This window comes from Parasteatoda tepidariorum, chromosome 11 (genome assembly GCF_982258835.1).
Source record: "Parasteatoda tepidariorum strain Cologne lab strain chromosome 11, Ptep-v5.0, whole genome shotgun sequence".
Taxonomy (NCBI): Eukaryota; Metazoa; Arthropoda; class Arachnida; order Araneae; family Theridiidae; genus Parasteatoda; species Parasteatoda tepidariorum.
In genome coordinates this window covers 1,561,090-1,588,753 of record NC_141765.1, presented here as the reverse complement: position 1 = coordinate 1,588,753, position 27,664 = coordinate 1,561,090, and the positions used below count along the sequence as shown (strand labels likewise).

Below are 27,664 nucleotides of genomic sequence, written 5' to 3'. Positions count from 1 at the left end.
CTTTTGAAATTCCATACTGATTGTGAATTGAAACAAAATGTTAGAATTTTTTAAAAGTATATTTTTCGTAAGCTGAAGACACAACCCTGAGTTTTTCATAAAGTCAATTATTTTTTTCTGCAAGCCTGATGTGTTAAAAAGATTTTCTAAAATTTAAACTTTTGAGAAAGTTACAATGACCAATACAGGTTTGTGTATTTTTGAGAATATCCATTTCTGGAAGCTTCAGTCACATTTTCCTGAAAATTATACTTTTCAACTATAATGATTCATATAAGTTTGAAGTTTTATTCTTGCTGTGTTTGTGATTTCCCTAAAATCAAGAGTGCTCTCTTAATTTGTAAAACAGTCTTTCATTATTTTTTTTTACTTTTAGGCCATACTTTGAGATGAAAGCCCAGTTCAATCAGCTGCTTGAAGTAAGTGTTTTTACTTTATTTGTCAAGGCCATAGATTCCCAATCGTGTTTTAACTACCGTCCACTTTACTAGTCAGAAAACTTTAAATACCCTCCTCAAAAAAATAAATAAAAGATTAAGAAAACGATACTAAGAAATAATTAAGAAATTTTTTTTGTCCAATTTTAAATCTTTTGAACTTTTTATTATGGTTAACTTCTATAATTATTTTAATTTACGTAATGACCAGTATATTTTTCTTGGAAATATTTACTTATCTTGAGGAAGGTAGCTCATATATAAAATTTTCAAGTGATGATAAAAGATGAATATGAATTCCATGTATCACTTTGCAGTTAAAATTAAATGTTATATTTTGTATATCTTATTAAAAAAATATTAAATTGATGATGCCGTTTATTTATATGACCAGGTCCACCTGAAACATATTTCAAAATCAACTTAGAAATTTATATTTTCTAAGTTAACAATAGGAAATTCAAAGTTAATTGTATTTCAATTATCAATCAGGGGTCTGTCCAGGCCAAATTTACAACCGTTTAGCTGTACCTTCACAAATTCATCTTTAGGAAAACGGTAATTTCACAAAAAACTTTTTCTTAAAATTTTATTTTTGTATCTCGTTAGAAACGATAAATCCATATTTTTACCGTATTTTTTTGATGATTTTTTAATATAATTTTTAATTTTAACTAATTATGTCTAAATTTTCACAAAATAGGTACCTCTCAGAAAAACCTAGATAGAAAACGTATCAATTATACAAATAAATTTGCTTAAAAATATATTTAAAACTTCTTTATCAAACATGTTAAAAGTGGGGGAGATGTAAACAAAAATCTATATGATTTTAAGAACTCGAATTATTAAGTTCTTTTTTTACAAGATTCAAAAAAAGAAAAAAATGCCTATTAAATTAAGTTAAGGAATAGATCAGCCATTTAAATAAAGTTTAGGGATGTGGCAAGGGCGCAAAAGTTTAAAATTCACAGTAAGATCATAATGCTGTTCAGCGCTAAAAAAGTTACAGTATTTTCTCAACATATTTAAAAAAAGCTCTTTTTCTTTTCTCATGAGACAAACAGTTTTCACAACACAACTGCTTTAATTACAAATATAAGCTGAGTTTGAAAAAAGATATTTTTCGAGACCAAATAAAGAAATTTAAAAAATTTTAATTTATACTCAATGCTAATTTAACTATACTTTGTTAACAAAATTTTAGAAATCCTTGACATCCCTCAAATAGTAATAATCTTGTTAACGCCCTCTTAAAAGTCTTCACTGCCCACTTGCGGGAGGCGGTGCACCCACATTAGGAACCTATGATCTAGGTAGTGTTGGTTTTAGTATCTTTCACTGAGCTGACTAATTATATATGTGGCAACATAATAATGAAATTTATTAAGAATTTATTTCTTTTAGTATAAATTACTTAGTTTTTTAAATATATTTTCAAGCAAATCTGGTTTTTACATGTTTCTTTAAGGTTTAAAAATTTAGTGAAAAAATTATGTAGTTTGGCATAAAAAGCGATGACTTATTGTTCAAGAATTTTGAACAATATACTTGAGGTTTCTTTTGAATGTTATTACATCATCCTTTTTTTTATTGACTTTTTGTTCTAATTTTGTAGTGGCAATCTAATTAAGTTGAAAATTTTTATGAAATGTTTACTTATGTCAACCTTCTTCTGTTTCCTATTCAAATTGAATTCTTAATCTGTCTTTCACCTTGAACAAACGTGACAGAAATGTTTTTAGCTTCTAGAATGCATCTAAATGTTATCTACAGGTTTCATACCAAGTCACTATTTCTCCTAAAAGTCACTTTTCTTTTCATAGTCACTTAAAGTCTCTTTTGACTGAAAAGTCTTGAATGTCACTAACTTAGTTTTAAAATGCTAAAAATTAACTGAGTCGTTTTTTGAAAATTCCCCATTTTATAAAACATATTTTTACAATTTTCTTAAGAAGTTGAAAACATTCAAAAAATAGTTTGGTTTCTACTCAAAAGAATGCATTATAAGAGTGTTGATTACAATCAAAAGGTTCAACTAGATTATTAGAATTTTGAAAATAGATTGTTGAAGTTCAACAAATTGCACTGTCTTTCAATCACATGGCTGACTACTTGGCTTCTAAGGAGCGACTTTTAGAACTATTAAAGCTATTGATTGAGAGATTATTTAAGAATTTTGAAAGCAATTTAAAATATTTTAATTTTCTGATATGTCAAAAAATTTCTGATGCGACAAATAAATTGTGGAAATATTGTTGAAATCGCTTAGTTGTTAACAGGATCAATAAATGTATCTATGCTTGTAAATGAATGAAATTTACTCCAAACTGATAAACTAAATTTAAGTCGTAACATTAAAAAATATTACTCCTGTCATAAAGATACGGAGCCAGACAATGTGTTTAAAAATGTGTTTATCTGTTTCTCCTGGTGGTACAGACATTGAGAGGGGTTAATGTTTTTAGGTAGAATCATTAGTGAAGATAAAAATAGCATATTTGAAAGAACTTAAAATGCAAAATTTGGATGCATTAAAGTATTATGAATAAAAAGCAAACTTAGTACCAATAAGCTCTGAACTTTTAATACTTGTCTAAGAATGCATTTAGAATGCAAGACCATCTAGTGGAAGAAAAGAAGAAAGAACAGTAGCAAAAACAAGATGAAAAAATTTGATTAAAGAAAAGCAGAAGGAAATAGAAAAAATAGAATAGAGTTAAGTGAACAATTAAGATTTTTAAAACTGTTTATTAAAAATTCAATACACAAAAAATTACGAAAAAAAGTTTGCACAAAGATGCTTGTAGAAGCAAATAAAGATTAAAAGAATGGCTAAAAAAATCAAGGTTTTGCTGAAATTCAATTGGCTCAAGTAATGATTGATGGTACATAAATTGTTAGAGCTGAAGAAAATGAGCACAGGGTTAAAGCAACATTGAATTAAAAATAAAAAAAAGAGGAAGTCATTTTTGAAAATAAAAAATCTGGGGTGATTGCTATGTAATATTTAAATTATAAATCAGGACAAATAATGATAAAAGATATTTTTTTTCTAGAATTTTGGGAAGACCCTAGTAGTGTTAGACTTAAATCCTAATTCTACAAACCCTGAAATTGTTAATTTTTAAGCTGTATGTTTAAATAAATGAAAAAAAAGTAGTTCTTTATTGAGCCATTAGTACTAAAACTTAGTTTTACTCTTTCATATGAAACTGATTTGTCATTTTTGTTTCTTTTTATCCCTCCATTATTTTTAAAGTACAATATATATGAAATGTTGCTTTAAATATTTCGCATTAGAAATTTTTATTGATTCAAATGATTAAGGGAATGTTTATATAAAATTTAATTAATAATGTTATAAATTGTATACAGTGAAATAATGATAATGACTAAATGATGCTGAAACATGCAGACGTGCCAACTCTCCCGCATTTTGCGGGAGTCTCCCGAATTTTGAGTTATTCTCCCGCCCTCCGGAATTGATTTGAAAAACTCCCGAATTTTACTGCGATCGACGGCCAAACTCAAAATTACCTAATTTTTCCGCGAAAGTAAGTTTTTCTTTCAGCTTGAATTCCATCCCCTCTTATCAAACTACCATCTGCCTGAAGCGTAGCTGAACATGCTTTATTTTTCCCCCTCTTCAACGTTACCTCTTAACACTCCTATTTCACCCGCCCCCTTACACTGGGGGCGGGTGAAATCTTCCTCTTCTTTCGTGTGGAGTTGAATGCAATGACGTCACATGTCGTTATCGAGTGACGTCCGTTCAGGAGTGGGGAAACTCGTACTCTCGATAGTTGGAATTGATATTGTATCTTGCTGTTTTTATAGTTTTTAATGCGTATTTTTCCACGGTTGGCAACAAGCTCGTAAACTAGCAACGTGATATCAATTATTCGTTTAGTCTTCGTATATTTAAAAAAAAAAAATTTTTTTTTCAAGGATGTCTTAAGTCGAAACGGAAGTATGGATCAATTTCAACAAATCATGTACCAATGACTTAAGCAAGACTTAATAGCGGCTCAACTCTTTTTTTCATGCATACAGTAGAGAACCATTTATCTGGTATCCAGATAATCCGGAAAAAAAATTTGCTCGGTTCTCCCGCCATTTTGAACTAAAACGATATGAAAAAAAAAGCGGAAACTGGACTGATCCTTGAAGTTGAGTAGAGGAAAATGTGAGGAAGGGAAGAATTTTTTTCCCCGTTTACCTAGAGAAACGTCATTTCTTCCGCGACCTTGAAGATTTTAGATCTTTATTCTCTTTTAGGTCGTTAAACTCAAAGGAGTGGCGTGATGATTTCGTTTGCTGTTTGATTTACGAGGGGGTGGGGAAAATGCATTGCACATGCATATCAGTGAACAGAAGATGAAAGAGAAAAATATATTTATCTATTTGACATCGATTAATGAAAATAAAATGTTTTTCTTTTGAAGTGCGGTATCATTCGCAAGTTTTTCTTGATGTGGAATCACACCTACTTTAATTAAAAATCGCGTTTTTATAAAAATAAAAAAAAGGAGAATTGTTTATTAATTTAAGCATGCAATTATTTTATGAAGCAGATTGCAGTTTCGTTTTTCTGATTCCACTTTCTTTTTTTTCTTTTTCATGATAAATTTTGCACTCAATAAAATTATTTGTATTACTAAATTTTTTCATTAGTTTTTTTTTTTTTAAAGTCCGTTGATCTTGCCTTGTTCTAGGTTTTAATATTTATGCTAGTGCCGTTTTTTAACTATCGTTTCGGTTCGATAATTTTCAAGTGTTTTTATTTAGATTAATAGGTTTTCCTTTTATTTTCGCCCCCCCATGAAATATATTGCGTTATTTAATCATTGATTTTGTTTATTAGTTGATTTAGGAATCGTAATTACTTTTTAAACTTGTTTTTCTTGTCTAAACTTGCAAATTTTTTTATTCTTTTAAATTTTATTTTACTACAATTTTTTTCCTTTTTAGATTTAGGAGTGCTTTTCTTTTTTCTCTTACTTTAAAATGTGTTTAAATTTTTTCCTTGTAATTTGGGTTTGATAAAACATCGATTAACGACACTTTTTTGTCGATCCAGGAAACCGGGAAATTAAGACATCCGGGATAGCGATGGTCCCGAGCATCCCGGATAATTGGTTCTTTATTGTACAGACATTAGTATTTTTATACATTAGTATTGAATTGGTTTTTTAAAATAAAATAGTTATTCAATTTGTTTATTTTTTAGAAGTTTTTGTGCATTTTTATTACAGTGTCAAGGGTTTTTGAATAATGTTTTATTAAGGAAATGGTATTTATTTAAAGAGTATCTACCTAATATAGTTTTGTGTTGCTAAATCTGTGTTTAATTATTTTATTTCCATTTAATATTTTTAAACAATTATTGCTCTATTAGTGTGTAAAATTTCTTGCATTCTTATATTTAATAAATTTTTTACTTAAAATTCCTTAGAAGTGCTAAATGTTGCATACCATGCACCTTTTTTTACCCCTCATGAAATCTCCTGAATTCTTGTTAGGGAAACTCCTGAATGTTAATTTTGCTAGGTTGGCACGTCTGAACATGATATTTTTATATTACTGACAACCTAGGAGAAAGTCATCTTTGCACATACATTAAAATAAAATGTATAATTAAAAATATTTAGTTCTCCTTTTTTATTATGTTAGCATATTTACGGAACAAAAGATAGTTTTGAATTATTTATTGAAAAACATAAATTAATGGTTAAAGATACTATAAAGTACTTAATTAATACTCTTAGATACTTTGAATGGTTTAGTTAACTTCGATTTTGGGCATTAAATACTATTTTACATTTGGTTTAAATAAATAAAAAATTTTTAGCCCAAAAAAGGGTTTTTTTTATTTGAAAGGTTTCTTAATTTACTTATTTCTCTACTCATCTCAATATGATCAATAATATTAATATTATAAATTTTGTAGTTAAGTTGATATTTATAAATAATTTTTATGGAAATCTTAAAAAATGCAACCAATATCTTTTTTAATTTAAAGTTTAACTATCTTTAATTTTGAATTAAAATATTTTTTTACATAATTGAATAATATGTTTATTAATTTTATGAGATGAGTAATATTCTATTTATATTGAATTATTTATAATTGTGCATAGGATGTTTTTACGGTAGCTACTTTAAGTATAAGTAGGAATAGAGTTCTTCCCCAGAACTAGTTTTGTAATATATATATATATAAGAATTTTAGTCGATAGGAAAAAAAGAATTTTTATTTGTGTTTTTGAATTTTTATTGTGAATTTATATTTTTTTCACAATTAAAAATACTTGCTGTTTCACATTGAATATAAACTAAATATTTTTTTTTATTTAGGAAGAAAGGAAAAAAGTTCATCACTTAGAAGAAAATGTTTTAAAGGTAAAAATGAGTTATGCTGATGCTCTGCATAACCTGGAAGAAATAAGTGATGAAATCCATCAACAGCGAAAATTTCAGGAAGCAATTAAAAATGATGATATTGGTACTGAAACATCAAACAATGCATGGAATGACTTAACTCCTCCATTTAAAAAATCTAGTTCTGCATTTTCATCATCTGAAGTAAGTCACAGGTTTTCAGTTACTGTTGCCTCTATAAATACAAGGTTTCTTAGTAACATTGTTCTTTTTTTAAAAAAGAAAAATACTATATAATTATGTAATAAAGAAATTGGTTTTGGTATTTGGATTAAAGAAATTCAAATAAGATAAATTGTATTGTTTTTTGAATAAATAATAACGAGCTATTTATAATAACATCTAATCTACATAAGAATTGTCTATGAATGTTTTAAAGATGATTATTATTTCTGATTCAGCACAGAGCTAGTTTCTAGGCAGTAGTCTTGATGGTGGCCCATTCCTTGACTCCCCCTTGAAATGAAACTACACACAAAAAAAAAAAAATTTTAAATCTAAATAATGCAACTTAATTAAAAAAAAATAATTAAGTTGCATTTTATTTTTTTAAAGCTTTTTTCACTTCAAAATTATTATTTTTTCATAAAATTTTGTTAGTTACTGAAAGAATCTACTTGTTCTAATTTTACACCATGGTTTTCACATATTATATACTTAAAAGTTTTTTATAATTTTCACACAAAGTGTAAAACCCTCGAAATTCTTCTATTTGATATTGAATATTCCATCATTGTTGCTGTTTGCTCTTCTGTAAATAAGAAAAAAGCTGGTTTTTCGGTGCCCTTCTTGTAATGTTTTTTGGTTCTAATATTATATACTTAAATTGTGTGGTCCTGTGATTTATTATTTCAAAATCTTTGTGAGCAATTCTTAATAATTTGATTCAATAAAGTTTGCAGATAATTCAACTTTGAAAAGATATCATTTTATTTATTTGTACTTCATATGTCCAACTACGCGAATCTATTATCAGTTATTATTAATTTGAACACAAATAAATATATTAGATTTAGAACTGTTCATGTTTTTTTTATAGATAAAGTCTGCATTTGATGGTTATTTATTTATAATTGATGAATATTTATTAAGAATATAAAGATAATTCCTTCTCCATATTTTAATTTGATGCTTATCGAAATTTAAAAGTTATGAAAATTTCTAAATTTGATTTACTGCTTACAAAAAAAAGGTGTTGATCTATGTCCTATCACAATGAAATATTTTCTTTTTCTTGTAAGATTTATGGCTAATACAGTCGGAACTGTTTGTCTCGAATCTCAGGGGAAATGCGAAAAATTTGAGATAAATAGGTTTCGAGTTATAGAGGTACAGCTCCTGCCGTTTATTAAAATCACTTTCGTTTTATGTTTTTTTGATTTTATTAAGAGGCGATTCAACATTTGAAGAAAAAAATTCTAATTTTTAGGATACATTCTAAATGCACACACTTTAAAAGCTGAAATAATGACAACATTAGTGCTTTATTTTGACTAATTTAGTTATTTTAATAAGGAAAAATCCTACATAAGATTAAATTTACAAAATTTTTGCAAAAAACCGGTCAATGGTTGCTTCAGTTGCAGTATTTAAAATTAACTTTTCAACATCATTTGAGAGTTTATAGAAGTTTTTATAGTTTTCGATATTTCCTCCTCTTCATTCTAAAGCTTGCCGCAATACATTAAGTGCTTTTCTGACATCCATTGAAGATAGCACTGATGAGTTCATTTCATCTTCTGAGTCTGATTCCTCCATTTCTTGATTGGAAATAACTTTGCAATTTTTGATGTCTGTAACAATTTCAGAATCAGATTTTTCTCCTGATGTTTGCAGGTTATCTTCAATAGCTACGTAACATGAAAAATTTTCGTCCATTTCATTTTCTTCATTGATGAGCATTTCTTCCAAACAGTTATCAGGTCCATCGCCAGTGCTTAATCCACACTTTTTGAAGCAATTTGATATTGTTTGGGTTGAAAGAATGTCCCATGAGTTACTAATCAAATGCATTGATTTCAAAATAGTAAGGGATTTCGATAGTTTGTTTGTAGTTAAGAGTTTCGAAGAGCCGTCACAGTCTATGTCACTAATGATTTTTTGAACAACCATTTTTCTGTAATGAAACTTGAATGATCTTATGATTCCCTGATCAAGGGGTTGAGTAATAGCTGTAGTGTTGGGTTGCAAAAACACTAATTTAATGTTTTTCAAACGCAAGTCCTCATCAGCAGGGTGCGCAGAACAATTGTCTAAAAGTAAGATGCTGGATGTCATCCATGCGTTTTAGCTGTTGGCATAACTGGTGGGCACGTGTTTTACTCCTTTGAAACATCGAGGTTTTAAACTCTTTCCTATCACTAAAGGATTTTTTCACAGTTCCTGTCATGTTGCGTGTTAGCAGCACGGTTAGTCTTTCCTTTATTTTTTTACATCCACCAGTCGATTCATTTTTAAACAGCAGTGTGTGTTCAGGAAGTGCTCGGAAAAATAATCCTGTCTCATCTGTGTTGAAAATTTGCTCTGGTTTATAGTCTTTGATGAGTGTTGGCCACACGTCGTTTACCCAATCGGCGACAGAGCTAAAATCAGCATCTTGCTTTTCACCATGCAATTTACGATAGACAATGTTGTTGCGGTCTTTCCATCGGGTTAGCCACCCATCTGTAGCTTTAAAATCAGAATCACCAACTAAGTTAGCAAAGTCCTGTGCTTCGTGAAATAAAATTCCGCGGGAAATTGGAATTCTTTGTTCGCGTGCATTTTTGAACCATTCTAACAGAGCCATTTCAATTTCCTCCGATTTTTCTTCACGCTTATGCTTTCTTGATAGATTTCCATTCTTTTTTATTTCCTCAGAAATATTTATCCTTTGTTTCAGACCGTTGAAAAGAGCAGTTTGGGAAGTCCCTAATTTAATTGAAGCTTCACGTTGGAAGCTTATTTAGGAAGCTTATCATAAATTTGCAACACATCGAATTTATCTTTAAGAATCAAATCCTTCCTTTTCGGCATGCTGATAAAATTTAACACTCAAACGGCTTAAATAATATGGAACATGCGCACAGACAGTTTTTGGAAATCTATTCATGTTCTCTGTTAATATAGATAACAAAAGAAACTTCTCTCCCTTCTATGGTTCATTCAATAAAAAGTAAGATAAGAATTCGACCCCCTGTTGTGTGAGATAGGTTTCTCCAAACTTCATTCAAGTCAAGGAATTGACATTGATAAATTGATTTCTATGAATTCACTCCTTACCACCCACATTTTTCCTTAACTCTTACACTATGTATATCGCAGGAAAGTGCTAACCACACCTGTTTCACAGGTTTGTGAGTAACTGTTGCTTCTTCTAAAAAAATCTTTAAACTTCGAAAAAATAAAATTTTATAAATAAGAACAAAAAAAAGCTGAAATATTGCACTTTTGATTTCTTATGTAGTCAAAATTTTGATTTTAAAAAGCGGCGGCATTGATTCTATTAAAGGATGTTTTTAACATGTATTAATATTGTAACGATTCGGTTATTGCCGATTTGATTTTATGAAGCGGCTGATTTTATTATCCAGTGATTTTATTAGCGGCGGGCACCTTTAAAAATGAAATTTAATTAAGAAATTCCATTAAAAGTGCTTTATGTAAATAAAATAAAGGCATTTATGTAAATTAATTATACCACATGCATCTATTTAGATAACATTTTTTAACATGCCTTTAACACTGAAAATAATTTTTCAAAGATTTTTGACGTCTAACGTTCTTTGCTTCAATAATTCTTCTAATGTTAGAAAGAGCAGCAAATCCCTCATAGCCGATGTTTTTCTGGGATTAAAAAAAAAGTCTGTAAGATTTCTACAGCTTTTTCTGCCTCTTTTGCACTCACTTTTAATTCATCAATGTGATCTTCAGCTTCTTCCTCTTCATCTGATATTCCTCTTACATTATCAATGATTTCCGCATCTGTTAATGTTCCGCACATAGCCAGACAGTTGTCCACTTGTAAAAAATCCTCAAAATTAATGTCATCATTAATTCTCGATTTTATTGTATTCCATTCTTGCAAATCTGGCACTGCATTTTCATTGTCATCAGTTTCTTTTTCTTTATTGATGCCTTCGACCTCTTCTTCATCCTCTTCACAATTATTCCTAAAACCAGCCTTTTTAAAACCATTTCGAACAGTTTTCAGAGAAACATTTCTCCATGCATAATCAGTCATTTTGATAGTATCCAATGCATTTATCTTTGGAAGAGAACTTTTTTCATTGATGGCATCTACAAATGTGCGTACCAACTGCTTTCTGTAGTTCACTTTAAAACTCCTAATTATCCCTTGATTCATTGGTTGCAATTTTGAGGTGGTGTTTGCAGGAAAATATTTTACAGTGACATTTTTCAAGTTAGGCAGATTGTTATGTGCAGTGCAGTTGTCTATGAAAACAATAATTTTTCTCTTTTTCATTCGCATAGATTTGTCTAGGGATTTAAGCCAATCGCCAAATATTTCACTTTTCATCCAAGCTTTTCTTTTGGCTCTGTACTTGAAAGGAAAAGATTTAAGTTTAGCAAAGCATCTAGGTTTTTCCGAATGTTCTATCATGAGAGGAGGAAGTTTCTCTAATCCCTCTTCATTGGCAGCTAAGAGCAACGTCAAACGAACTTTGCTTTCCGCCTCTGCACTCTTCATCCTTAAAAATGGCAGTTTTGTCTGGCAAGCATTGATTAAATAGTCCTGTTTCATCTGCATTGAAAATATTCTTCGGTTCATATTCTTTCACTAGAGCTATCTACTCTTCACACACACTTTCCGGCACAGGTGCACTTTCTCCACAAAGTTTGTGCTATTTTTAAACTTTTTAAAACTTTTGAGCCATCCATTGCTGCCTTTGAAATGTTCAGCATGTCCAAGTTCTTTAGCAAAATCTTCCGCCTTTCTTTGCATCATCTTTCCACTGATATGGATTCCTTGGATTCTGCATTGAGTAAACCATTTCTTAACGCAATTGTCCACATCTGGAAAAGTACATTTTCTACTTTTTTTCACATTCTTCTTGTTTAAAAAAATTTTCTCCACTACTTCTCGATTTTTGATTATTGTTGATAGAGTATTAGCTGCTATACCAAACTTGACAGCAACTTCGTTCTTTTTCATTAATAGATTTTCATCAAGAAATTTTAGGATTTTCATCTCTTTGTCAATGGACAAAACATTCAATTTTCTTTTTACTCCTGCCATTCAAAATCGTAAAAAAAAAAAACTCGTCATCACAGAACAATCACAACTTTCAGTCTACAGTACAGAATGAAAATGAATTTATATTCCCAGCTTTCTTATCTATGGGGGAAAGCTGACCCCTGGTGGTCACTCAATTCTACTCATCAATCAACCCCTCACTTACAATCAGAGTCATTGTATTCCTTTCTAGTTAAGGAAGTGCAGGGATAGTGATCGAAATTCCAAGAAACACCCCCAAACTGTTCATCCCTATATACTGAAATTCATCACTGTCAGCCAGTTCTGCTGATAAAGAAAAATATGTTGCTTTGGCACCTGTGCTCTATTATTAGAAATTCGAGAAACAGAGGTTTCGAAGGAAAAAAATTTCAAAATAAACATGGAAAACACATTGATTTTAGATAATAAATGCAGGGAATCTTAGAAAGTATGAGATTTAGAGGTTTTCGAGATAAAGAGGTTCGAGATAAACAGGTTCAACTGTATAATGAAATATATAATGAGTGAAATTATTTTTTTTTAAGTCAAATGATCAATAATTTTAATCTGAAATCTTTAAATTTCATTAAGATAATTTCTTGTTAGTCTGGAATGTTAGTCTGTTTGTGCTTAAAATTTATGAAAATTTAAAATCGTATGATGAAGTTGTTTTTATTGAAAACACTTAATATTGATTCATTGACTTAGAAAATATTATATCATTAAAAAGAAATTTCATGAGTAATTTATCTGAAATCTAAATATTTTGATTGTTATAAAATATTTATTGCTTGCATATAACATTTTAAAAGGTTTAATCTAAAAAAGAAATTAAATATCTTCATTTCTTTAATTAAGAGAGAGAACAAAAATTGAAATTAAGTTATAATTGTCTTAAAAAAATGATTAAATTGTAAAATATTTGTTTTTAATTGAATAAAAAACTATGACTAAATGAAATATATTGACAAAACAAAGCTTATGAAAAGTGTGACTATGTTAACTGCGTAGAAAAACGAAATGAAAAGTGTGACTATGTTAACTTCGTAGAAAAATGAAATAACAATGAACTTCATCAGTTAATCACATGCCTTTTAATCATATATTGTTTTCATTCTATTTGTAAGGGTGCATATTGTATGATTTGAAAATTCCTTGAATTATGGAAAATTAATTTGTTTACTGGGGTTTATGATTTCCAATGGCAGCTTGAAGCCAACTAAGCTTCAGATTGATCAGAACCATCAATCTGAAGCTTAGTTGGCTTCAAGCTGCCATTGGAAATCATGAACCCCAGTAAACAAATTAATTTTCCATAATTCAAGGATTTTTCCAATGGCAGCTAGTTGATGACAAGGGCAACCTGTACACAATGCTGACCTCATTGTCACAATCATATTTTTTGTCCTGAAATTAAGGTGCTTTTATCTCCATGACCGCCCTGTTTATGCGTTCTCAGGAATGTTTTACATTTTTTTTAAACAGACATGATTATTATTTACAAAGATTTTTGAATGTATAACCTTATCTGCATTCTGTTATAAGTGTCTTTCAGTACATCCATTGGACATTCTTCAAAATCAATTCAAACACTAGCACTTCATCATTATCTAGTTGTAAATTATATACAGAGTGATTAAAAAATGATTTTGCCAACATATGACTGTCTGCAGAGCATATCGTTAAAAATTTTGTACATAGGTATTATGATCTATGCGCTCAAGAATGATGTTATAAATGATTGTGTAGTTCTCATGGTTACAGTTACAGCGACAAAATTTTGAAATTTTCAAATGAAGACACCCATTTTTTATGTAAAGGTAATAATTACATTAAAACTTAAAGTGGAGCTGGATAGATATATTTTTATTCACAATAAATTGCTACACTAGGCATCTGACAAGTGTTGTCATTTTTCATTGATTACTTTCAGGAAAAGAATGTGATTAGGGGTCACAAAAACGATCATGTATGGCCAAAGCCTAGTGTCCAATTCTATTTTAGATTTTTTAGTTAAAGGATTATTTTTTGATTAAAAGCAATTTATGTTGCCAATTTCGCAAAATTCGACATTTTTTCACTGTAATTGTGAGAGCTTCTCAATCGTTTTCAACTATTTCCAGAGTCATATGTTGGGAAAGTTATTTTTGTTTCATAATCTCTCTCAACATTACTTAAAGTATAAATATTTTCTAAGCTAAATGTAGGAAATTTGAAGTTTATGAAGAAAGAAAAAAATTGTGTTTAAAATGTAATTTAAAAAAATTAATTAGTTATTAATTAAAATTAATTTCATTTGAAATAGATTTAATAATATGTGTGTGTATCGAACCCCTCCCTCATTGGTTTTTTCTTGATTACTACTAAGGAAATTTGATAATAAAATAGAACCATGATTGTTAAAAAGACTAGTCTCTTCAGAGAAAAGACAGATACATCATAATTTTATGCGTAAAATTGTCAGTGGAACATTACAAAATTGGGTTCTAGTTAAGAATGTCTCTCCCTTTAATTGTGAAATATTGCTGGTAGTGATTCACTTTCCTTGTTTCTGATTAAGTTGTTGAAGGGTTAATAAGGAGTAAAAACTAGACATGAAGAACCCTTTATCCAATTTATGAATGACCAAGGAGAATAACTCAACGCAATAGCTTGTCTGCTATTTCATTTACGAGATACAAATTTCGTTTTCAAAAATAAAATAAATTAAAATCAATAAAAAAGCATGAATAAAAAATAATAAACTAAAAATTGTCGAAATTCTTCCATTCTTCCCCATGATCAATCTGGCAGCTACTGATTTAAGGAAAATTTCTTTCTCTGCTTTGCTCAGTCACACTTTCCCTGTGATTATGTCATTTCATTTGACTTTCAGGAATTAAAAAATTTTACGTAAAGTACTTGGTTTTTCTACCAAGCAGAGAGAGCTGTTTTTCGACTTTCAGTTTGCAAACCTGCCCCTACGTATATTATACATTTTAAATGACATCACGGGATTTTAAACATAAATTCTCGGCACATCTTGTTAAATTGTGGTTTTGTTTGAACATGTCTATTCTGGAGTTCAGCTTTTTTTTAAAGAAAAATGATTTAAATATTATAGTTAATGAAAATTAAATTTTTTATTACATTCAGTGATTTTCATACAAATTTCATTAGAATTAGGTGACGAGAAAAGGGTTGAAACTATCTAGGAGAGTCAATAATTTGCTTACAGAAGGTTTTTAATTAAGGTTTTGTGTTCATTTAATTTTACCTTAGTCTGCCGCTCCTTTTCGTTCGATTGAACAGAAAGAAAAGGAATCACCCTACCTTTCCATCGACTCAGCTTTCTGGATGACTCAGTATTTCTACTTAAAAAATGAGGAAATTGAGCAAAGTTTTTCTCAATTTTCTGGAAACCAGATAAAAGGTTTTATACTGTAAAGCTAACTATACTCTTACATAATAATTGATTAAAAAGGAGATGTGTATTTTTGCCATTTTCATATTGCAATTGTAATTCCCCTTCACTATTTTTACTTTTATATTTACATAGTAAAGTATAACATTGTATTTTTTTATTACCCTTCCATCTTCCGTTTTTTAATAAGCATGTGTAATGCATTTCCCCCTCATAAATCAAAGATCCTCCTTTTCCTTTACTCAACTTCAACGATGATAGGAATTTCCGCATTTTCCATCAATCGTTCTGGTTCAAAATGGCAGGAAAACCTAGCAACATTTTTCTGGTTTCCTGGTGGTTTTTTATTGGATAAAAGGTTGAGTACTGTATATGAAAATATTTGTCATCCAGAACTGAATCGAGTGAAGAATGTTTGGGATTACCTTGGCTGCTTTGAGTCCTCCTCCACAGTTGTTACATGAGCTGGAACAAGTGTTACTTCATATCTGATCAGGTTCATATATAAATTTGTGTAAATTTCTTAATGGCAATAAAAAAGAACTGTTTGGAGCACATTTCTTCAAAAATTTTTATCTCAGTGTTCATTTGTTTTCTAATTAGACACAGAAAAAAGTAACTTAACTTTTGGGGACAGTGCATAAAATATAGGAGTTAAGTGTTTAACGAAATAATATATCAGCTGTTTTGGTGAAGTTTGAACTGTGTTTAAATTATTCAAACAGAAAAGTCCATATATTAAAATTTTTAAATGTATCAAATTAAAAGTTGAGTTATCACAATCTAATTTATGAATGTAGATAATAAGTTCCTGGTGAAAAGTTCCAGTAGAAAATGTACCAGTTATAAGATCTTGCCACAGGGAAAATTTACATTTCTTCCTCAAGAAATGTCTTTCTTGCTATTTTAATGCTATATCATTTAGATTGGGAAATCGAGTTAAAAAAAGAGGAAGACTTCTAAGCATGGATTATTTTTTTCGGGGAGGGAGGTAGTGTTTTTAATTTTTTCTACAAAATATTTTCTTAATTTTAAATAATGATTTTGGTTAATCATTATAATTTTAAATGTTTAATATATTGAGAAATCAGGTCTAAAATATTGAGAAATCAGGTCATAAATGAGTTGAATGTTTTATAATATATATTTATTTATATCATTTAATTTACAGAGCAGTGATGTAGAGTCTGGAACTGTACTTTCTAAGGGTGAAGAAGATCTAATTGTCAATGCAAAGGATAAACCATTGTATAAAAAATACAATTTTGATATAACAAATGAAATAGGAGTTGAGCGAAAATTCTTAATTGCAGATGTGTTAAGAATTCAACGTGAAGAAATATCAGATTCAGAAAGCTTGGCCAGCACTGACACTACAGATACTTTAGATGATAATCAAATAGACTGTTTGTTGTTGGAAAAGTCAATAAACAGCCCATTCAGTGATGATGATATATCTTACAAGTAAAGAATTTATAAAAATAGCATTTCATTCCATATTGATAGTGATTAGCATGGCAATATAAAATGGAAGGCATATGTATTGCATAATTTTATGTTGTAAATGTGTTCATTTTGAAAACACCATCATTCTAGTCATTGGTAGATTGAGAAAATCTCTGAACAGTTTCTATTTAAGAACAAATTCATTGGTTGGCATTTTAAATATATATTTACACTTAGTTCGTACATTAGTTATTATTGTATTAAAAAAAATTATTATCAAATAAGATAATAGCAATAAATATTTTTTTTTATTTCAAGTACTTTTTTTTATTATTTTATGACAAAAATAATACTATATTTTTATCTAAATGTACACTTCTTAAGTATTTTATTACCATATTTTGTTATGATTTCAATTAAGATATTAGCTGTATATAGATTCTTAGTGTTAAATAAAAATTTCTTGTCTTTTTTAGCACTGTGTTGCTGTTAAAAACATATATATAAAAATGAAAATTCTTTACATGTTCTTCTTTTCATTAGTTTCCTATACATCTTCACTGCCTCCATAGGAAATTCAGATTAACACCATACCAAACTTGCAAACGTTAATTTTAGTTGCTTGTAAAGGGTTTATTAGGTGTAAAATAGTTATAGTAAACATAATTCAGTATAATTTTTATAAAATACTGTAAGGACAACCTATGCTGCTAATGGCCCTATAACAATGTGTTTGAAGCTCTATACTGCAAGAAGCACCAATGATCTTATAAAAAAGAGCTGAAATATGTTTAGAGTGTTCGTTATTCTCCTGTTAATGTTTTTTATAACAAATTGTGCAATGGCTTCTTTTTTCTTCCATTAAAACAAAATAAAATATTTCTATTTAAAGTATAAATTTTTACTTACTAAAAATGTGATTGCAAGAGTAAGAAAATAAAAACTTTTCCAAACCATCTATAAAGAGCCATGGTGGCTCAGGGGATAGAGCATTTGCCTCCCAATGAGGTGAACAAAGCTGGAATACCAGCAATGTCTGGTCAATACGAATTCCACACTCGGCCTGCACCAACCACAGTGCTAACATAAAATATCCTCAGTAATTACTGTAGAAGGTTTTAGTGATTTTCCTCTCTGTCTATCACAAATGCTGGTTAGTTTCATCCAAAAATCCTTCACAAAGGCAAATTTCTCCCAATATTTGATCTAGGAGTTCCCTTGTCTTCTTGATTGTGTTCAAAATTACTAGGCTACGTAGTTAAACATTGGTAGTTATAAACTCCAAAAATGGGTCAGCTGTTCAATGACGGTTATTAAAAAAACCATCTATAGATAGTGCAGGATGTCAAAACTTGATTTTGTTTTCAATAATTATCATAAAGTGTCATTTAATAGCATAATGCCATTGCTGAACTGCCCAGAAATCCTTACATTTATGAATTCATATAATATTCACCACATTATTTTATATCTGTTAGAGAAATAAAATGACAAATTCACTAAAATTCAAAAAAATTTTGTCTACTTCTTTTATTTGAACTTTATTTAATTGTCTTCCTTCAAAATAATGCATAAATACATCAATAATTTTTACGTTATCTATATTTCCATTGCACTTGTCAATATAATGATATCCTATTAGCAAAGCAGCAAACTTCGTTTTGTGTTTGTTCGTGCTAAGTAAGCTTTGCTATCAAAATTTTGAACTTAAATAAAGAGCTCCGTGGCATATGATGTGAGGAACAAGAGGAGGCATCTGTCATCAACCACAGATTTACAAAGGCTCTAAATTCACCAAAAATAATGAAATATGAATTCCAGAATAAATTATTTTTCTCTTTCAACTACCCCATATTTCATTTCATAAGTATGAGCCCCATAACTTTTTAAATTTTAATTTGTTTTAGCAAAAAATTGGGCATTATGTCTGTTATTATTATAGTTTTCTCTTTGCTTATAGGTTTATTTATTTTGGTTTTGATTTTTTTAAACAAATTTGCCATAAATTGGTTAAGAAATGTCTTTAGAACAAAGGCTTATCATTCAATTTAAAACAATAAAAATCTATATATTAGAAAGCTATGTAATTAAAACATTTATATTAGCAAAATTGCAATAATAACATACACTCTTCATTTTTAAATTGAATTGAATGAATGTTGTTTAATTTGAAAAGAAAAAAACATCATTTAAAGTTATAAATTTTTATTTAATGTAAAATTTAATTAGGGAATTCAGATTTTACGTAACCTAAAAATTGAAATGGTTCCAAAAAGCCCCCTAAAGTCTGATTGGTAAAAAGTGCAAAAACTGAGTTTGTCACCTAGCACTATGAACTCTAGCTAGGCCTCTGTATCAAATGGCAATACAAGTTGTAATAATTTCCTGATTGCTAATAGCAGAAGTTTACTCTTACTGCAGCTCCTCTTTCTGACGTATTTAAAAATGACAGTCACAAAACTAAAATGAGAAAATATTTACATCTTTGTTTTACCTAAAAATAGAAAACATGAGATACATAACTTTTGAAATTAACTTCTGTTATTACCTTAGATTTCCCCTGTTTTTTTTTTTTTTTTTTTTTTTTAATTGATGCATTTTATGCGGCTTTTTTAAATGTAGGAAAAAAGAAATAATTTATTTTAACACTTTTGATGCTCCTGATTTTACTAATTAAACTTGTTGAAAAGATCTTCGAAGCTAGCTGCAAAGAATTTCATATGATCACAAGCTCTACAAGGGTTGAACTTAAAATGTACTACAGTCTACACTCTTCATTACAAGCCCCATTACTGTGACCCTTCCATTGTAATGACTGAAACTTAATGTCCCGTTTTTTGTTCTATTGACACAATATTATTTTAATTTCCAATAGAACTATTCATTCCAATATAGCGACCAAAATTTTGTTTAATTTTTAGAAAATCACTCCGAAAACTGGTGTTAATCATTTCTGCACTTTCAGAACACGCATTTTTTCTTTAACAATGAATCGGTAGATAACAAAAGTCTAAATGAAATTATTCAATCCACTATTTTATTTGATATTAACACGCCCAATGAACATAAAAAATCTTGAAATCATCATGAATCAAGAAAGATTGAAAGGACCCCTTTTTCTTAACCTAGGTGGTCCTTTTGTTATCTATGTTAAAAAAAATAGTGAAATATCTGTTACTTTTTGTTATTGATAGTTACTGGTGTATATGGTATTCTAATGTGGAAATGGAAGTGTCCTGTATGCATTCTCAACTTTTGATATTTTTTTTTTCAAAGGGTTCAATGAATTCACCTATCATATTTTACTCTTTGAAAACTTTATTCATTTTTTCTGTGAAGCATTGTAATTGATGATTTCCTTCAAAGATAACATATGTGACATTCACATTCTTGTCAATTTTTATTTCTGTTTAGACTTAAGAGTTTGGTAAGACTTTACTTGGCCGTATGTTATTCATCGTTAATGTTTACTTGTAACCAGCATAACGATAAAAGTTTACAAGAGAAGTTCAGAAGTTTGAAGGAAGTAGACAGAAGAGTAATGTCAAAATCAGAAATTGCCAAAGTATTCATCATCCTGAATAGTACTTATTTACAATAGATAGATAAGATTTAGAGGATGGGCAGCTCCAGAGAGAAGGGCACATCGACCTGAGGTCTATTGTACCCAAACCCTCAATCATGATTAGCAAGAAAGCCTTATGGCTGAAATAAAGCTCAGCAGACATCTTGCAGTTCCTAGGTCTTAATGTAGTGTTGCCCTAAATGCTCAAATCTTTGAGCAGAATAGACCTCACAATCGCATAGTATATGTCGTGAAGTCTCCTCTTCAACCTCTACAAAGAGAATTAGATTCAATACCCATTGCGTATAGGTGTCTCCTAAGGATACAGTGTCCAGTGAGAAGACCAATGATCTTCCTCAGACTGTTCCTGCTTAGCTTAAGAAGCTCTTTTTGACGTACACTGGGACAGTCACGATTTAGCTCCTTAGCTAGTCTCTGACCGTCTGTGTTGCGCCACTGCTCATGGGCAATTTTGCGATAGAGCTCGAATATACACTGAAGAGCCAAAAAACTGGTATACCTGCCTAATATCGTGTAATGCCCCCGCGAGCACGCATAAGTGCCGCAACGTGACGTGGCATGGATTCGATCAATGTGTGAAGTAGTGCTGGAGATAATTGAATCCAGAATATGTTCAATAACGTTCATGTCTGGTGATTTTGGTGGTCAGCGGAAGTGTCTAAATTCAGAAGAGTGCTCTTGGATCCACTCCCAGACATGAACATTATTGAACATATTTGGGATGTCTTGCAATGTGATGTTCAGAAGATATCCCCACTCCCTCTTACTCCCACTGGTTTATGGACAGCCCTGCAGGATTCATGGTGTCAATTATCTTCAGCACTACTTCACACATTGGTCGAATCCATGCCACGTCGTGTTGCGGCACATTTGCGTGCTCGCGGGGGCCCTACACGATATTAGGCAGGTGTACCAGTTATTTTGGCTCTTCAGTATAGATGCCCTGAATGATGTGGGAGAAATTCCCAAGGCTGGTTCAGGGCCCCAGAAAATCGCACAGGAGCCAGCTCATGCTGCTTCATCTGCTAGCTCATTCCCAAGAATACCCATGTATCAAGGTACCCAATGTATATATACCTTGTTATGAGTAGAAAGGTCACAGAGGACCGAGAAGCACTCCCACACTAGTAAAGAGGGGAATTTACACCTTAATAGTGATAGGAGAGCAGCTTGAGTCGGAACAAATGTGGATAGGCATATTTTTATATCCCCTGTCTAAACATATCTTATAACACAAGATAATGGCATAAACCTCAGTCTGAAAAACAGTGGCATAACTTCCTAAGGGAAAGTGAAGTTTGGTACCATCGTTGGAGCAATAAATTCCTGCTCCTGATTTGAGACAAGTCTTGAACCATCAGTGTACCATATTAGACATTTGCCTTTAAGCCACCGAAGTGAATTTAGCCATTCTTCTTTTGTAGGAAAATGGATTTTGAAGGGCTTGTGAAAAGCATATCTTAGTGACATATAATCACGAGGCATAATAAAGGAGGGAATATCCACTGCTTGTGAAACAAGGTAACCCCATGGCAAGTGTTTGGTGTATTCTTTCCATAGGCCAAGGTACATAAGACGTTTAATACCAGTCTGAGCTTCAGCCGCAATGGGAGAAGCCCAAGTAAGCTCTCCAGAGCAGCTTTGGGAGTGGTCCTAAGACAGCCTGACAAGGCTACGCAGACCATTCTTTGTAGTCTGTTGAGATTAGACCTGACGAAGCTCAGCCTAGTCCTGGACCACCAGACAATTGCGCCATATGTGATGATAGAACTAATGATCGTTGCGTATATCCAGTAAATTATCTTGGGGGATAATCCCCAGGTTTTACCAAAAGCATTTCTGCAAGACCAGAAAATCTTCTTGGCCCTGCTGATACAGTATTCTAGATGATAACCCCAGTTAAGTTTGGAGTCATAATAAACCCCGAGAAACTTGACATTCTCAGTGAGTTCTAATGGTCTAGATAATATACATTACCTAGATTAAGATGCCTTTTTCTAGTGAAGGCTGCAAGACTTATCTTGGAAGGGTTAACAGATAAGTCAGAGCACCATCTAGCTACTTCTAGAAGTGCACCATTCATGATTTCAGAGACTGTCTTGCCATGCTTTCCCCTGACTTATTTACAATAATTAAAATTCTTGCTATGAAATGATCGGGATATGATCACTAACAGCAAGAGAACAAGGTTTTCAATTTTAATGCCTTCGTTCTTGTGAAAAGAAATTTCTAAAATCTGGAGAAAACTGCATGATTGGCTAAAGTTAATGGGAATAAGAAATGCCTGTTGAAAGGCATTTGCTGAAAAGAGAGCTAAAAACTTGGCTGAAATAAATGGGTATTTAGAAAGAGACATTTAAAGCATCAGATGAATGTTTGTACAAATTCAAAGTACAACATGGATTGTCATTCCGTGGTGAAAATGGATCAGTTGATTTAAAGATAGTGGAAACATGGAGAAATGATAAACTTAAGAAAATTTTAAAAGAATATGCTCCATTAAACGCATTTAATGCTGAAAAGACTGGATTGTTCTACATACGGAATTCTGAAAAATCTTAGTTATTTAAAGATGGACCAAATTTATGTGCAAATATTATTGATACTTAACTTACCCACCATCTAAATCTTATAGGTGTTATAATAGAGTTAAAACTTTGCCTGTTTTGTAAAAAAATAATGCGAAATTGTGATGACATCACAAATGTTTGAAAAATGGCATAGAAACTTAGATAATATGAAGATGAAAAATAATCCTCTTGATAGATAATTGCATTGTTCATCTTGAAATAAAGAAACTACAATTAATTTAAATCTAATTTTTTCCACCCAACACAAGATCCAGCCTCTTGACCAAGAAATTATTCCCAGCTTTAAGAGATACTACAGGAAAATACTCATATGAGGAGTAATTTCAGCTTTGGCTGATAAGGAAGTTTTCAAAATGGATTTACTGCATTTCATCTAATCTATTCTGCATGAAATGCTGCAATGAAAAAGACAGTAAAAACTAGTTTTCCCCAGGCTAGCTTTTATGACGCTCTTTCTGTAAATCACGAACTGAATAAGAATTTAGATGATTTTAAATTAGTTTAAGAAAAAGATGATGAAGAGAATGAACTTTTTCTACAACATTTCTCAGATAAAATCAGTTGCAATGTTGATTTGAATTTTCACAATTATGTTGAAATTGTTAATATAGATTGTGTTGAAGAGTTATCTGAAAAATTATATAATTTCTTACTATAACAAACAAGAAACGGAGAAATCTTGTCAGATGATGAACACATTACCAGCACCAAATTTAAAAGTGGTTTCCAAAGTGATAGACGCAATAAAGCATTTTTTTTTTTTTTTTTGTTGAAAGAGAGGAAAAGATAGAAAACATTTTTACATCTCTAATTGAGATAGAGAACTATGTTTTAAAATAATTACAAACAAAACTAAAACTATGCTACCTGATTATTTTTGAAAAAACTGATATCTATAAGAAATCTTTTCTCTCATTAAATGTAGTCCTTAAACATATAATATAAATTTTTAAAAAAAGCTAATTGTGTTTTTATTGTACATAAAAAACTGCATACTAAATTATTCTGCCAGTTTCATAACTTTTTTAAGTGCAGCAAAGCTTTTTCAAACTAAACTGCTGTTTGTAGAAAATGCAACACCATGAAAGAATCATCAGAATCAAATGAAATTTAATGCAGAAACGACTTGTACTGATACAAATAAATGATGAAATTTTCAAAACAAAAGAAACAAATTAAGCGTCCGAAATTAGTATTTGGTGCAGCCACCACGCGCTGCAATAAGTGCTGCTATACGACGTGGCATGGAGTCAAACAGATGTTGAATATCTGCTTGAGGAAGAGAATTCCATATCGCTTGTATGCGCAACCAAAGTTCGTCTTTGGAAACTGCAGGACGCGGATCACGAGTGAGACGCCGACCAACCATATCCCACACGTGCTCAATAGGCGACATATCCGGCGAATAAGCAGGCCAAGGAAGAAGTTGCATGCGTTGTGCTGAACAGAAGTCTCTAACAGTCCGCGCAACATGTGGGCGTGCATTATCCTGCTGAAAGATAGCTCCAGGGATGCCTTGAAGGAAAGGAACGACTTCGGGCTGTAGCACTTCACGGACGTATCTGTTGCTATTGAGATTACCCTCAATTCGTATCAAATTGGATCGTCCATGATACGAAATCGCACCCCAGACCATAACTCCGGGTGTTCGACCACTATGTCGTTCAATAATACACTCAGGAAGGCAGCGTTGACCGGCATAACGTCTAACACGAACACGGCCATCATGGGTCCACAAATTGAAGCGTGATTCATCTGAAAAGACAACTTGGTGCCAATCAGCTCGCCAGTCTCTGTGCTCAAGAACCCACTGCCGACGCAGCCGTCGATGATCCGCCGTGAGGGGAATCCTGCATAATGGCACCCTTGCACGCAATCCACGGCGCAGCAGACGACGACGAATTGACGAAGCCGACAATTGTACACCTGTAGCAGTAGACCAATGTGCTGCCAGCTGCCTGGAGGAAGCTGTGCGATCATTCACCGCCATGCGGAGCAGGTGTCGATCATCGCGCTCTGACGTCACCTTCTGTCGTCCAGTGCCTGTTTTTCGAGTTGTTCGGTGCTCGTCGGTCCACTGCTTCCAAACTCGCATCACTGTGGAACTGTTCCGCTGCATACGAGCTGCTATTGCGAGATAGGAAAATCCTCCTTCTCGAAGGCCGATTATCCTCCCTCGTTCAAACTCCGTAAGTTGCTTGAATATCTTATTCTTCCGTCGTGGAGGCATACTCAGGTCTCACTAAACGTTTGCCACTAACAAATAATCATAGACTATTTTCAACGTCCCGCTACAGCACTTTATTTATACGCTTTCAGCATCAATTCAGAGGGCGCTGCGCGCGCCACGCACGCGCGATGGCTCTGAAACTTTATTAATTTGCATAATATCCTATAATTGACATTTGCTGCGAATTTCATTTGATTCTGATGATTCCTTCATGGTGTTGCATTTTCTACAAACAGCAGTTTATGTCTGATATATCATGAGTATATATTTACAACATTTTGTTTAATCATTATATAGTAACCTCACATTATAACATCTGTTTTAGTTTGGACCATAGAGGTCGTTATATGGAACGTCAACTGTATTACAATTGTTCAAAACAAAACAAAAAACAATTTTCCCTCAAAAGAAAAAGCTGAAAAGTTTTTTTCATTTACAAATGATTTTTTTAAATTTTTTCCTTATTTTTAATTTATCTGAATTAAACAGATGGTGATTCATATTTTTTTCTTTTTTTGTGAAATGTTGAACGTTTGTACTATTTTCTTTCTTGCACAACAATAAAAAAAATTTCTCTTGTCACGCGTTGCATGGATGCAACTTTACAATGAATCAAGGAACCATTGTAGAGACGAATTACATAGCACAACACCAGCACTTGTAGACTATTTCGAACTGTATGCCTTTTGACTGCAGCAGGAGCAACTTCTTTTGCAGTTTCATTTAAAAGTTCTTTCTGTTTTTCTCTATGCAGCATGCCTAGTTGCCCAGTCTCTTCAATTTTAGCAATCGTCATTGTTAGCGCCCCAACCGGCAGAAGATTTTGTAACTTCCACAATAACAGACGGTTCACATGTAGCTCCGTCTAATAAAAAATAAAACTTCTGAAATCACATTTAGCGATAATTAAAATAAATAAAAATAAATCATCTCTTTTTAAAAAGAGTGGTCCGTCTTATAAATTTTCTCTTCATCTGGCTCCTTCGAGCTTCGGAGTTTGAATCAGAACAATGGCTAAGTGTGACATTGCGTCACTTAATCTTAATTTTTCTGTTGGGATCGTGACCTAAAAACTAGACCGAACCCTGACCCCTCTCTTGTGACGCCTCACTGTCTGTCGACCTTCACGCCTGTGACCTTCGGCAGCCTTTGATGTCAACACATGGTTTTTGGTTACTGTATGGTCACCGTTAGTGTTTAATTATGCTTAAATTTAAGGGGTTAGTCAACTCACTTCAGTTCGCTCCTTAAGCTAGGTTCTTTTGCTTTTTAGGGAGTTTAACTTCCACTTCTGGCCTTTTATATAAATACCGCCCATTTTTTGGAGCGGGCAGCATTCGATATTTGTTAGCATTCAAAATCTACGATCCTTTAACAGGGATTTTTCATTTCCACTCCCTCCTCTCTTCGAGAGACGGAGTTTTTTTTTGTTTAATTACATGGCGGTCATTTCTCCGACCCCCCGTGGGTGCGTGAGCTGTCCGGCTCGGCTGTGCTGAAATTCTTTTTCGCCATGGATGAATCTTTGGAGGGCAGATTTTGAGAAGTAAGACTCCAGCGGCATCCCACTCCCGCGTTAAAAAGGGGATTTATGTTCCATTCTCTCGCCGTTCCTGTTTTATGATACGCCAAAAATGTGGTTTTTAAGAAGCTGTCCATGTTAGTCTCCACTAATGCCTATCCTTTTTCAATCATGTGCCAGAAATTAGTGTGCTGATGTTATTGCGTTCCTTGTGGCAGTGCTCCTCGATGTTGTGATTCCCTGTTATCTGTTTTATTGAACCTTCTGCAGCAAATAAAAATAAAACGAACATGTTTTTTTGTGATAACCAGAACTCATTTATTCTGTTTCTTTGTCAAGAACATTAGTTATTGTTTTTCAACATTTCAGACAGCTCAAAGTAAACCTGCAACAGGTATATGGAACTCAATTACAATGACGTATTGATCTTTTTTTGTGTGTTTTTTACATTTTTATTTCTAAGGGTTATTGCTTGCAATCTTTTACGTACTTTTTCACTTTTGGAGTAGTCACGCGCCATAATTAACTTGTCTTTTATTTCTTTCAACCTTGTAACAAAAGTAATTAATTAACTAAATTTATAATGTTTTCCAACTAATTTAACTGCAACATTTTGTACCTCACCAATGTGTATTTTTATGTTAGTTATTGAGGCACATCGCATAAATTTAATTGTATTTTATTTTCGGCCAATTTTTAAATTTTAACAACAGCAACACCATGTAACACTAAGCCTATCGACATCATAAATAGATCACGAACTTCATTTAAAGGCAAAATTAACCGT

At 31.6% G+C, this 27,664-nt stretch overlaps 1 protein-coding gene across 1 annotated transcript in view; it reads left to right on the top strand.

The window, feature by feature from the left end:
* LOC107437027 (SH3 domain-binding protein 5-like) overlaps positions 1-17,423 on the top strand; it is a 50,342-nt gene extending 32,919 nt beyond the window's left edge. The window contains exons 6-8 of the mRNA XM_087155114.1: positions 377-419; positions 6,798-7,025; positions 16,674-17,423. Of these exons, the coding sequence (XP_087011240.1) occupies positions 377-419; positions 6,798-7,025; positions 16,674-16,970 (568 nt within the window). The 3' untranslated portion in view covers positions 16,971-17,423. The remainder of the gene's footprint in view (positions 1-376; positions 420-6,797; positions 7,026-16,673) is intronic.
* The last annotated feature ends 10,241 nt before the right edge of the window (positions 17,424-27,664 follow it).